This window comes from Pelophylax lessonae, assembly GCF_965119305.1.
Source record: "Pelophylax lessonae genome assembly, chromosome: 8".
Taxonomy (NCBI): domain Eukaryota; kingdom Metazoa; phylum Chordata; class Amphibia; order Anura; family Ranidae; genus Pelophylax; species Pelophylax lessonae.
Window position 1 is genome coordinate 281,294,036 of NC_138775.1, and position 14,342 is coordinate 281,308,377.

Consider the following 14,342-nt stretch of genomic DNA (forward strand, 5'->3'; position numbering starts at 1 on the left):
CTGTCCAGGGAGCCCGTGATGTTGGCACCTCAGCCGATTTTCAGATCGGCTGTCAGGTGCTGCCGCTGCCATTGGTCATAAGGGAAACCGGCAGTGAAGACTTTCTGCTTCACAGTGGGCCAGGTTCCCTATTGCACATGCGCGAAGTGAGCTGCACTTTCCAATTGACCCAGCGGCAGAGGAGAGAAACCGAACTTCCGAAGGACAGCGCTGTCTCCCTGTCTCTCAGGAAGTGGGGATGGGTACCTGTCAAAAACAGGCACCCGTTCCCCCTTCTCCCCTAAAAGGTGGCAAATGTGTCACCAGAAGGGGCGAGGGAGGAAGCAGATCAGCGGAAGTTCAACTTTTGGGTGGAACTCCACTTTAAGTGCGGTGTCATCAATGCATTTGTAGTTCAATGTTTACTACCTCCAGCCCCATAAAAGTAAGCCTGAATCTCTGTACACAACCAGAGTTGAGGGAAGAGTGCAGACTCCTGCAGAGGAGCCTGTGAATTGCACGCATGATGCAATGCTCTGCAGGTTTCAATACAAAAAAGGTCATTACGAGCACAGTAATGCACTACTGTATGCATATGTTGCAAAAATGGTGCATGTAATCTACTTTGGATGTCTTGTTGCATTTATTCCAATGAGCTGCCTTAAAACAATGCATGCTATAGTGCGCAAAAATGTGCAATAACGTGTGTGCATTAACACAACACACCAGGACTTCCAAGGTGCTAATGAGCCCTAAAGCAGAACTCTGGTTCCTAGAAAATGCCTCCCACTTTTACGCAGTTGTTTCTTTAAAAAAAATCTCTATATATATATATATATATATATATATATATATCTATTTTCTGGGGCCTTCTTCCCAGTCATGTTACATTTTAGGGTCTTCTTCCTATTCTCCCTTAAAGTGGAAGTAAACCCTCCTCTGCAACTTGTACCTATAGGTAAGCCTATGATAAGGCTTACCTATAGGTACTGTAAATATCTTCTAAACATGTACCGTTTAGGAGATATTTACTTTGCATGCAGCCAGTGACATCACTGGCGCATGCGCTCTGAAGGAACGACCGCTCGTGCCGTTCCTTCAGAGCCCTGTGCCGTGAACGTCGGCTCCCGCGCGCATGTGCGGGAGTGACGTCATCGCGGCTCCAGCCAATCAGATGGCCGGATGCCGCAAACCCGAAAGAAGGGCGACCCAACATGTCACCCGTGAGAGAGGTGAGCGGGCGGCACTTCGTTCTAAGGCAAGTATTTCATAATGAGCTAGTATGCGATGCTTATTAGCTCATTATTTGTTTGTCTTTCAGGTGTTTGTTTTTTTTTTTTTTAATTTTCTGAGGTTTAGAACCTCTTTAAGTGATGGTGGGCAGTCTTCAATATGGCAGAGAGGGTAGCCATATGCAGAATTGTACTGCAAGCTCAGGCCACCGTCGTGACGCAGCCCCAAGGGGGTGTGTCCATGGCAGCCTGGGCACACGGGAAGTTGAATGACACCGGCCCATCGGGGGAGTGATGTATTTTTGAAGGAACAGCATTAGGGAAAAGGTAAGTATTGCAGCAAGGATGCATTTTTTATTTTTATAACCCCTAGACAAGCTTCAAAAAAGTGGAAGTTGGCTTTATACTGTAATGTACTTCCTTCCCAAGCAAGGCAGGGAAAGTAGTTAAAATTGTTAATTGGTGACAGTTGGACATTTCAACTGCTGCAATTTTTTTTTTTTTAATTAGAATGGAATTCTTTTTAATAAAGATCACATTGACAGAACAATAGAACTTGCACTGAATATGTTAGAGAAAGTGTTCTGATGTCGGTGACCTACTTCAGCTGAGCAGACGGGGCTTACACTTACCACGGCCATCTGCTGAATCTTCCTGTCGAAGTCATCGCTTCTCTTGTTCTCCTGGTCGAGTCGAGACGTAACAAAGTTGTCAAAGGACAAAGAGTCAGTCTTGTTTCCCAAGTGGGCAGAAGCGTCTGCTTGAAATACCAATAAGCCTTTCTTGGTGAAATCAAATTCCGCAGAACGGTCAGCTGGCATGCGGTTCAGCTGGGCAAATGCAACAGAGCCAAATTAATTAACAATATCATAAAAAAAAAGCAAAAAAAAAAAAAAGTTATGCTGCTGTACTTGGCAAAGAAAAGCATGAGCATAAAGAGAACCTGTCAGTACCAGTCACAGCTAAGAATGGTGCTTTCTGGAAGCGGTGTCAGGTTGCCAGTTTAAAGGACAGGTAGCAGGGCTGGGACAAGGGGTGGGCAGGAGGGACAGCTGCCTTGGGCACTGTGGTATTATACGATGTGGAGGAGGCACCACAAGGAGATTGAGAGTGGAAGGGATTTTTGTTAGGAAGAAGAATTTTGGATGCATCAGGGGGTACAAATTGCTCTAGGAGGGGAAATTTGGGTGTGTGTGCTAGAAGTGGTGATTCAGGTGCAATTTGTGTGGGGATGGGACAAGAGAATTTGCGCTAGGAGGGTCGATTTGGAGGGTTTATGCAAGAAGAGGTGATATAGATGAGGGGGGGGGATGATTTGTGCTAGGAGAAGAATTTTTTCTTTGGGCTGGGGGTGGAGGTTAGTGCTAGTAGGGATGACTGGGAGGTGTTTGTGCTAGAAGGGAGGATGGGGGGGGGGGGGGGGCAGAATGTACTTGGAGGGGAAATTTGAGGGGTGGAAGATTTGTGCTGGGGGGGGGGGGATTTCAGCAGGGGGCAGAGTTGTACTGGGAGAAGGGAGAATGCATGCTTTGAAAAAAAACAAATACATACTCCCGTCTCTGCTGGGGCATCGGTTTGATGCTGCAGCTGTCCCCTGCCAGCTCTAAGACCAAGAACTGAGCAATCATGAACTGATCGCTCAGCTCTTAGACTTCTTGGATCAGAGAAATGACTGAGGCTGGCCATACAATTATCATACATATAACATCCATACAGATTTCTTACAATTTTCTGTACAATTTTCTTGAGGATTTACCTTCAACTATGTAGTACGAAGGCCTGCCTAATTGGATATAATTGAAAATGTTGTTTAGTTTTGACCTCCTATTATATGGTTTTTGGTAAATCTAACAGAAAATTGTACAAGAAAGTTGAACATGTAGAGCCTTAATCACTGCTCTCCCCCTCCAGAACTCACTGGAGCGCCAGGCTGAAGAGGGGCGGGCACAGCTGGTTTTGGCCTGGCCAGAGCCAGATGTCAGTCAGGCAGCTGAGTGGATCCCGACAATATTATCAGGATCCTTCCAGAGCCTGGAACAGCTCTTCAACATCAGCTGACAGCGGGCTTCTGGGTCCCAGGAGAGCAAAAAGAAGTGAACTCCAGTGACCCAAAACAGAAGTATGGCCAAAAAAAAAGCTTTGGCCATACTACTCTTTTAAAGTGTATCTAAAGCCAAATTATTCTTATGGGGTAAAGTAGGAGTTATATCCCTCTCAGGTTTTTATTGCTGTCCGTGTCCCCAGTCAGTTGTGTTGATGAGCTTTGTTACTGGGACTAAAAAGTAAGAGCCGGTCCACACTAGCGCGACTGGTCAGGCGACTTGTCAGCCTGACAAGTCGCAGTCCATTGACCGCTACAGGACCCGTTCTAATAGGAGCAACACAAGTCGCTCCGACTTAGAAAAAGGGTCCTGTACTACTTCGGGGCGACCTCGGAGCAACTTGCATAGACTTCCATTATGTGAAGTCCATGCAAGTCGCTCCGAAGTCGTGGTGCATGGTAATGCATAAGTCGCCCCCGAAGTAGTAAGGAGTCGTGTCGCCTCAGTGTGAACCGACTCTTAAGAGAAAATCCAAAAAGGTTGAGTTGTTACTTAAAGCGGAGTTCTGGGCACAAAATCAACCTTTTTTTTTTGTGCCCGTCTGCTTGGTCTCCTTAACCTGAAAGGGAATTGGTTAGGTATTTTTTTTTTTTATACTTGCCTTGTAATTGGAGATGGAATATACTCACATATCCTTCACTTCCTCCCTCGGCTCCGCCGTCACTTCCTGTCTTGCGATGATTCCTGGGAGCTGAACGTCATCGCTCCCAGGAATCAATGCAACGGCACCGGCCCCACTCGTCACTTCCGGGGCGACGCCGCATTCCCTTCTAAACAGCTTCTGGGCATGCCCAGAAGCTGTGGAGGAATGTGGCGCAGCACCGGAAGTGACGAGAGGGGCCGGTGCAGGCGCATTCTGGGAGAAGAAGACACGGAAAAGGACGCCGAAGAGGATTGCGCCGGCTTCAGCTGCCCACAAGAGAGATGGCAACGCTCTTGAAGAAATTGTGAGTATTTCTTCTTGCAGGTAAGTGGAATGTACTAGCCCCGACTGTCCCGGGGGTATGTTTATTGAAAAATGTTTTCTGTGCCCGGAACTCCGCTTTAAATAGGAATAGAGGGTAAATCTTCCAATAGTAACACTTTTTTCAGTGACAACTGTCTAAGAGGATTTTCTCTCCTGTTAAAATAGCCTCTTACTTCCTATTGTGTCTAGAGACAGGAAGTAAAGAAAAATTAATCCAAAATGGGAAACAAAGTAAAAAAAATAAATAAATAAGACCTGACAAGTTAAACCATAGACTGTCCGATTCAAAACTAAACTAATCAAATAACGAAAGTACAGACAATAACATATGGCACTCACCTGCTCTTTCAGTTGTTTAATGGACTGTTGCACAGTCAGTATTTGATTAAATAGAGGACTGTTCAGGGTGTCCCGCAAAATACACATCTGCTCATGGTGGCTCAGGTCACCCTTATCCTTCAGTTTCCTTTGCAGACGTTCCACGATCTGCAGCACTTGCTGCTTGTCTAGATTAACAGTCCCTGAAAAAGCACAGCAATTATCTAAAAATATATAGATAGATAGATAGATAGATAGATAGATAGATAGATAGATAGATAGATAGATAGATAGATAGATAGATAGATAGATAGATAGAGAGCGCGGGCTAGAGAAAGAGCGCGGGCTAGAGAAAGAGCGCGGGCTAGAGAAAGAGCGCGGGCTAGAGAAAGAGCGCTAGAGTGAGAGAGAGCGCTAGAAAGTGCGAGAGAGCAAGAGAGCAAGAGAGCGCGAGCGAGAGCGCGAGATAGATAAATTTTACACTTTCAAAACTGCAAAAGAAGACTTACCGGTATCGAGAAATTCTGGCATCTTTAAACAAACGTAGCAGGCTGATTTTGTAAAAAAACTGTAAAAGAAAACAAGACCCATCTCAGAAAATGAAGAACATAAGGACGTTCTATTAATTTGCATGACAGTCCATTAAAGAAAACCCGTATCAATAAAATAGAGAGGCTTCCACTGCGGACCTCTCCTGGAATTCTAGTTGTTTGGCTATTACATTGGTCTAATAGAAAAGTACTCTAAAGCAGGGGTCTCCAAACTTTAAAAACAAAGTGCCAGTGTACTGTCCTTAAGACTTAAGAGGGGCGACATTGAGGGCATTGGGAATACAAAAGGTCCTGATGTCAGTGCCCCATCGTTTGTGTAATTGAAAGGAATTGTGCCCCATTGTTGGTGTCATTGGGAGAAATTCTGCTGCTTCATTAGTGTCAGTGGGAGCAAATGATGCCCCATTGTTAGCATCAGTGGATTAAAATAGTTCCCCAGGGGCCAGATAAAAACAAGCAAAGGGCCACATGGGTCCTTACTGAGACAACCAGTATGCATAAAAGCAGGTCAGAAATAGGTTAAGCTAGAGGAGGCTTTGCAAAACCGATTAGTTATATTTTCTTTTTTTTTAATTTAAGTATAGGAATTCTGTATCAATATGGCACCAGATCACGTGCCCAATCTCATTGGCGTTCTTTGGTGATGTCCTTGAAAGACTGATATTAGGAGATACCAACAAGTAGTCTCTAAACATCAATCCCTCAAAATTGTCTGGCAGAGAACATGTGACCAATGCTTTGGCACCAGTCATGTGACCAGGCACTGGACTGATGCAACATTCAAATAAAAAAAAAAAAATAGGCCTAGGCAAATGTCGTCATTTATGTCAGGAGGGGTTCTCTCAGGTAAGCGCACTCTACTGCATGCATGCCTGAGCTTAGGGCAGATGATTCTAGGAAATACAGGCTACATAAATCATCTGCCCTTACTCAAGATGGCCACAGCTAGAAAGCTAGGAGGTGTTTTTCAAAGTGATTTCCCAAGAAAAAAAAAAAAAAAAAGTATAGAGATATGGATGGAGGTGTTTGCTTTGAATATTATAAAAATAATTAAAATAGCATTTTTGGTATCCAGGTGAAACGTAGTTCTGCTTTAAGTAATTTTAATAAAAAAGTTACACTTCAGAAGAGATAGAGATAGAGATAGAGATAGAGATAGAGATATAAACATTGAAATTTACGCTCAGCACTTTTTAATTCAAGCATTGCTCTAGTGCAGGGATTCCCAAACTACGGCCCTCTCCAGTTGTTCAGGAACTACAATTCCCATCATGCCTAGTCATGTCTGTGAATGTCAGAGTTTTACAATGCCTCATGGGACATGTAGTTCTGCAACAGCTGCAGGGCCGTAGTTTGAGGAGCCCTGCGTCTAGTGCACGGCTTTTTGGCAATAATCTGAGAACCCCATTGATAGCTTTCGTCTCTCACATTCTTCTTGCGGTCTCTCACATAAAGAAAACCTGATCACTCTTTTTAGGCCCCATTAACATGGGCGTTCCTTTGAAAGATGAAAGAAGGACATCAGTGCATCTCTATGGAAGAACGGATGATCATCCATTAACATCAGTTTACATCCACTTCTGTCAACATCCGTTTTTTAAATGTAACTGACGAAAAACGGTCTGTGTTTGCATTGGTAGTGGATGTAAATAAACGGATGTAAAAACAGATGGGGAAATTGTATTAAAACTGATGTAAACTAAATCCATTTTTTCTTGGGAAAAACGTGACTGCACTGATGAAACAAACTGAACTCCCGTGATAATGTGGCCTTAAAATGAGATCGGTCAAATGATTGTCCGTTGTTTTTTTGCATGCTAGTCTCATACAGTGGGGAAAATTATTATTTGATCCCCTGCAGATTTTGTAAGTTTGCCCACTTACAAAGAAATGAAGAGTCTATATTTTTTTATCATGCGTGTTTTTTTAAATGATAAAGACAGAATATCAACCAAAAATCCAGAAAAAAAAAAAAACACATAAAACAAATGTTATAAACTGAGTTGCAGATCAGTGAGTAAAATAAGTATTTGATCCCCAAGCAAAACATGACTTAGGACTTGATGGAGAAACCCTTGTTGGCAAGCACAGAGGTAAGACGTTTCTTGTAGTTGGTGACCAGGTTTGCACACATCTCAGGAGGGATTTTGGTCCACTCTTCTTTACAGATCTTCTCTAAATCCTTAAGTTTTCTTGGCTGTCTCATGGTAACTTGAAGTTTTAGCTCCCCCCATGCATTTTCCATAGGATTAGGGTGTGGAGACTGGCAAGCCCACTCCATGACCTTAATGTGCTTCTTTTTGAGCCACTCCTTTGTTGCCTTGGCGGTATGTTTTGGGTCATGGTCATGCTGGAAGGCCCATCCATGACCCATCTTCAGTGTTCTGGCTGAGGGAAGAAGGTTCTCATCCAAGATTTTACAATACATGGCCCCATCCATTGGCCCCTCAATGAGGCAAAGTTGGCCTGTACCTTTAGCAGAGAAACAGCTCCAACGCATAATGTTTCCACCTCTGTGCTTGACTGTAGGGATGGTGTTCTAAGGGTCATAGTCAGCATTTCTCTTCCTCCAAACACCACGAGTCTAGTTAATGCCAAAGAGCTCAAATTTAATCTCATTTGACCACAGCACTTTCTCCTAATTTCTTCTCTGAATCATTTAGATATTTATTGGTATGACTGTACATGTACCTTCTTGAGGAGGGGGACTCGCTGTGTTTGGAGCAAGAAAAGCGCTGACTATGACCCTAAGAACACCATTTCTACAGTCAAGCACGGAGGTGGAAACATTAGCAGAGAAACCGTCCCAAAGCCTAATGTTCCCACCTCCATGCTTGACTGTAGAAATGGTGTTCTTAGGGTCATAGTCAGCGCTTTTCTTGCTCCAAACACAGCGAGTCCCCCTCCTCAAGAAGGTACATGTACAGTCATACCAATAAATATCTAAATGATTCAGAGAAGAAATTAGGAGAAAGTGCTGTGGTCAAATGAGATTAAATTTGAGCTCTTTGGCATTAACTAGACTCGTGGTGTTTGGAGGAAGAGAAATGCTGACTACGACCCTAAGAACACCATCCCTACAGTCAAGCACAGAGGTGGAAACATTATGCGTTGGAGCTGTTTCTCTGCTAAAGGTACAGGCCAACTTTGCCTCATTGAGGGGCCAATGGATGGGGCCATGTATTGTAAAATCTTGGATGAGAACCTTCTTCCCTGCCAGAACACTGAAGATGGGTCATGGATGGGCCTTCCAGCATGGCAATGACCCAAAACATACCGCCAAGGCAGCAAAGGAGTGGTTTAAGAAGCACAACACATTTTGGTCATGGAGTGGCCTAGCCAGGCTCCAGACCTTAATCATATTAAAAATTAAAGGAGGGAGCTGAAACTTCCAGTTGCTAGGAGACAGCCAAGAAACCTTAAGAATTTAGAGACAATCTGTAAAGAAGAGTGGACCAAAATCCCTCCTGAGATGTGTGCAAACCTGGTGACCAACTACAAGAAACGTCTTACCTCTGTGCTTTCCAACAAGGGTTTCCCCATCAAGTCCTAAGTCATGTTTTGCTTGGGGATCAAATACTTATTTTACTCACTGAACTGCAACTCTATTTATAACATTTCTATCATGCATTTTTTTTTCTTGATTTTTTGGTTGATATTTTGTCTCTATCATTTAAAATACACCTATGATAAAAATTATAGACCGTTCACTTCTTTGTAAGTTGGCAAACGTACAAAATCTGCAGGGGATCAAATAATTATTTTCCTCACTGTATCGAAATTGAAGAGGTTACTAAAGTTATGAAAAATTTTTGTACAACAGAATAAAAATTCGGAAGTGATGAAATGTATTTGTATTGTATTTTCTGGAAAAAACTGCACAGATTAAAACAAAAATCATTCATTCTGGTATCACACGAGAAAAATGTTTGTCCCATCGGATAATATTGGTTAAAGCTTGTAGGAGGAGTTTTGTTTCCATTCTCCCCTGATTGTCCTGTGAGACTGCAGGACCCCTGACCCTCTTTCTGGACACTGCTGATTGGCCTTGTGCTGATCACATGCTCCCCCCCCCCAAGAAAACAAAAAACAACTCTGTAGCAATACACCCCAAACTGAGCATGAGCAAATTGTCCCCAAGGCTCTGTACTATCAGCAGATGGTTAGGGGACTCTGGAAGAAGGGGAGGATTAGAGGAGAGAGGATCAAACACAATGCAGAGGATTAACCCCTTAAGTTCCACAGTGAATATAGCAAGCATGTTTTACTGCATATACACACTGATTTTACTGTTGTAAACTGCAAACCGTATAAAAAATAAAAAAAAAAAAAAACAAAAGCTTCATGTTTCACTATTGGTCCATTTTATCTCTCCAGCATGCACTAAAACGTGAATTACTGTTTTTTGATTAAATGACAGTATGACTCAGCATAACATAAATAGTTTCCTAAATACATTAGCGGAAGATTTACTCCTAAATTTAGACTCTCGATAAGGGAAAACATCTCTATGCTGATAAAAATGGAAACTGTTGTAAATTTCTTCAAGGTGAACTCTGGTGGAATGTGGCTAAAATATTGCAGAAAGCACAGCTGGAATCTATTGGCTGTCCTGCACAAGGTACGGTCCAAAGTGCAGAATCTGGGAGAAGAGCTCAGAAAGAAATCTCAACAATTCAGAGATTCTAAAATACGGACCAGAACCACAAATATGACATTGGGGGAGATTTACTAAAACTGGAGAGTGCAAAATCTAGTGCAGCTCTACATAGAAACCAATCAGCTTCCAGGTTGTTGTTTTTTTTTTTTTGGTCAAATCTTATTTGAACAAGCTGAAGTTAGAAGCTGATTCGCTACCATGCACAGCTGCACCAGATTTTGCACTCTCCACTTTTAGTAAATCAGCCCCTAATGGGCCATACACACTATACAATTGTTTTTAGATTATTTCCTTTAGATTTACCAAAACCATATAATATGAAGTCAAATATAAACGCTTTCAATTTGTATGCAATCTGGCAGGCCCTTGCACTACATAGCTGAAGGTAAACCTAAAGGAAATCTAACAACAAAAGTTGTATAGTGTGTATGAGGGTTAATGGGCCATACACACTAAGATTTTATGAAGACTTTTTCCTTTAGATTTACCAAAACCATATAATATGAGGTCAAACCCAAACACTTTCTATTTGTATGCAATCTGACAGCCCCTTCCACTACATAGAAAAGGTAAATCTGAAGGAAAAATATCTTCAGAAAATCTTATAGTGTGTATGGCCCTTAAAGCTGGATACACACTATCCAACTTTTGTGGTTAGATTTCCTTCAGATTTACCTTTTCTATGTAGTGCAAGGGCCTGCCAGATTGCATACAAATATTAAGTGTTTAGGTTTGACCTCATATCATATGGTTTTGGTAAGTCTAAGGTCCAGTTCACACTGATGCGATGCGGGAAGGCTGCGAATCCGCAGCCTTCCCGCATCGCACACGCACCCCCGGCAGTTCACACTGCCATATGCGATACGCTGGGGGTGTCAATGTAATCTTAACGACACCCCCAGTTTGATCGCATATCGCAGTGCGATCTGACAGTTCGCACAGGATCGGATCGCTCAAGTGTGAACCGCTGTGCGATCCGATCCTGATGCGGCTTCCAAAAAGGATCCCTGTGCGTGTTTGCTGCGGCTGCGGTGCGAATTTAGCCATACAAAGTGTATGGCTAAACTCGCACCGCACAGCCGATCGCATGTAATGAAGGAGCAGTGCGCTCCGACATTACATGCGAACCCTGCACTTGCACAAGTGTAAAGGAAAAAGTCTTCAGAAAATCTTATAGCGTGTATGGCCCATAAGGCTGGCCATACATTATATAATTTTCTTTAAATTTACCTTCAACTATGTAGTACAAAGGCCTGCCTAATTGGATACAATTGCAAGTGTTGTTTAGTTTTGACCTCATATTATATGGTTTTTGGTAAATCTAACAGAAAATTGTACAAGAAAATTGAACATCTATAGCCAGCCTTATGCTGGCCATACACTAGCCAAAAAATCGTTCTAAAATCTGTCATTAGGTCCGTTTGTTCGTTTTCCGTCCAGTTAATGGGCACAAATAGAAAATTGGTTTTAACTTTTCAGAGACGAAAAATCGAAGGAACAGTTTGGAAAATTCTGCCAAACGAACGATAAATTGAAAGGTTAATTTGTTTCTCGCTCAAACTATTTGCACACGGCATATGTGACCAAACGAATGAAAAACGGATTCATTTATGTCCATTGAATGATTAATCGTTCGAAATTTGGTCATTACATGATGGCACGATCGTCTGCTGATTTTTAATTTTTTTTTTTTTACATAGTTAAATAGTTACAGTACTGAGGTTGAAAAAAAGACATCAGTCCATCCAGTTCAACCTATGATGTGTGTTTGTGTTTTCAAAACGGAATTTGAACGATTTTTTGGCTAGTGTACGGCCAGCTTAAGTTACCAAACATTTCCATTTCAGGGGTCAGCAGAGACCTAGATTGGTACCCAGTAGGGATTCTATAATAATTATCCGTGCCTGTTAGAACGTTTGCTGAACATTTTACTATCGCTACACATTTTCTGGAGTTCTATAGCAGAATAAGGAGGCCACGTGCCATGTCTTTCCCTCTTTATTAAAATATTATTTTATAACAAATTTGCCCAATTCTACGATTCTAAGGCTGGCCACATAGATATTTTTTCTAAAATTCAGCCACTGAGCTGAAAAAAATAAATAAAATACACAAACAGGATTTTTGCTTGAATATGAAATATAATCATTAATTCAACAGAGTTTTACCTAATTCACGAAGTGAATTTAATCTTTGAAAATTGAATTTTCAATTTGTTTAGTGAATAAGGTGTATTTATGCCGACTTCAAGCGGTAGTAAACCGCAGCTGATGGGGGGAAAAAAAAATCCCCTGCAAGGCAATGTCATAATTTGCTAGTATGTATCGCATACTAGCACATTATGAGAGAATTCCATTAGAACAAAGCCCTCCAGCGCCACACTGTCACCGCTGACATCTTTCCCAGGTTTTCCTTCCGGGTTCGTGTCCTCCGGCTACATAGGTGTGATGTCACTCCCGTGCATGCGTGCGGGAGCCATCGTTTACGGCACGGGCTCTGAAGGTCCAGCATTGTATCCCGAACCTTCAGAACGCATGTGCTGGTGACTTGCACAGTTTAGGAGATATTCACAGTACCTACAGGTACGCCTTACTATAGGCTGGCCTGTAGGTACAAGTGGTAGAACAGAGTTTTTAAGGCCTTGTTCACATTATAGTGCAGAGACATCCGTTTTTCTGCAGGCATTCTGCAAGGGTTCAAAGAAAACAATGGTTCACTATGTGTCCTGTTCACACCACAACGTGTGGATTTTTTATAGGAATCGGCAACGTGTATACATTTTACTACACTGAAAAAAAAAAAAAAAAACTGACATGCAATTGACTTTGGTGTGTGAACAGGGAACATAACTGATGTAAACGTGCATGCAAACTTATGTCTCTGCAAGTGAAATCTGTGCAGTTTTCACATCAGTTTTCATGCATATACAGTGCCTTGTGAAAGTATTCGGCCCTCTTGAACTTTTCGACCTTTTGCCACATTTCAGGCTTCAAACATAAAGATATAAAACTGTAATTTTTTGTGAAGAATCAACAACAAGTGGGACACAATCATGAAGTGGAACGAAATTTATTTGATATCTCAAACTTTGTTAACAAATAAAAAACTGAAAAATTGGGCGTGCAAAATTATTCAGCCCCTTTACTTTCTGTGCAGCAAACTCTCTCCAGAAGTTCAGTGAGGATCTCTGAATGATCCAATGTTGACCTAAATGACTAATGATGATAAATAGAATCCACCTGTGTGTAATCAAGTCTCTGTATAAATGCACCTGCACTGTGATAGTCTCAGAGGTCCGTTTAAAGCGCAGAGAGCATCATGAAGAACAAGTAACACACCAGGCAGGTCTGAGATACTTTTGTGGAGAAGTTTAAAGCCGGATTTGGATACAAAAAGATTTCCCAAGCTTTAAACATCCCAAGGAGCACTGTGCAAGCGATAATATTGAAATGGAAGGAGTATCAGACCACTGCAAATCTACGAAGACCTGGCCGTCCCTCTAAACTTTCAGCTCATACAAGGAGAAGACTGATCAGAGATGCAGCCAAGAGGCCCATGATCACTCTGGATGAACTGCAGAGATCTACAGCTGAGGTGGGAGACTCTGTCCATAGTACAACAATCAGTCGTATACTGCACAAATCTGGCCTTTATGGAAGAGTGGCAAGAAGAAAGCCATTTCTTAAAGATATCCAGAAAAAGGGTCGTTTAAAGTTTGTCACAAGCCACCTGGGAGACACCAAACATGTGGAAGAAGGGGCTCTGCTCAGATGAAACCAAAATAAAACTTTTTGGCAACAATGCAAAACGTTAGGTTTGGCGTAAAAGCAACACAGCTCATCACCCTGAACACACCATCCCCACTGTCAAACATGGTGGTGGCAGCATCATGGTTTGGGCCTGCTTTTCTTCAGCAGGGACAGGGAAGATGGTTAAAATTGATGGGAAGATGGGTGGAGCCAAATACAGGACCATTCTGGAAGAAAACCTGATGGAGTCTGCAAAAGACCTGAGACTGGGATGGAGATTTGTCTTCCAACAAGACAATGATCCAAAACATAAAGCAAAATCTACAATGGAATGGTTCACAAATAAACAAATCCAGGTGTTAGAATGGCCAAGTCAAAGTCCAGACCTGAATCCAATCGAGAATCTGTGGAAAGAACTGAAAACTGCTGTTCACAAACGCTCTCCATCCAACCTCACTGAGCTTGAGCTGTTTTGCAAGGAGGAATGGGCAAAAATTTCAGTCTCTCGATGTGCAAAACTGATAGAGACATACCCCAAGCGACTTACAGCTCTAATCGCAGCAAAAGGTGGCGCTACAAAGTATTAACTTAAGGGGGCTGAATAATTTTGCACGCCCAATTTTTCAGTTCTTTATTTGTTAAAAAAGTTTGAAATATCCAATAAATTTCGTTCCACTTCATGATTGTGTCCCACTTTTTGATTCTTCACAAAAAATTACAGTTTTATATCTTTATGTTTGAAGCCTGAAATGTGGCAAAAGGTCGCAAAGTTCAAGGGGGCCGA

At 42.2% G+C, this 14,342-nt stretch overlaps 1 protein-coding gene across 4 annotated transcripts in view; it reads right to left on the reverse strand.

Annotated features, from left to right (window-relative positions):
• PATJ (PATJ crumbs cell polarity complex component) overlaps positions 1–14,342 on the reverse strand; it is a 483,060-nt gene that overhangs the window by 432,289 nt on the left and 36,429 nt on the right. For 3 of the 4 annotated variants that reach the window (XM_082265150.1, XM_082265148.1, XM_082265151.1), the window contains exons 2-4: positions 5,108–5,166; positions 4,620–4,801; positions 1,844–2,041 (exon numbers count right to left, since the gene is read on the reverse strand). In XM_082265150.1, coding sequence (XP_082121276.1) covers positions 1,844–2,041; positions 4,620–4,801; positions 5,108–5,129 — 402 coding nt within the window. In that variant the 5' untranslated portion in view covers positions 5,130–5,166. The remainder of the gene's footprint in view (positions 1–1,843; positions 2,042–4,619; positions 4,802–5,107; positions 5,167–14,342) is intronic. The other variant, XM_082265149.1, reaches the window with a different exon arrangement.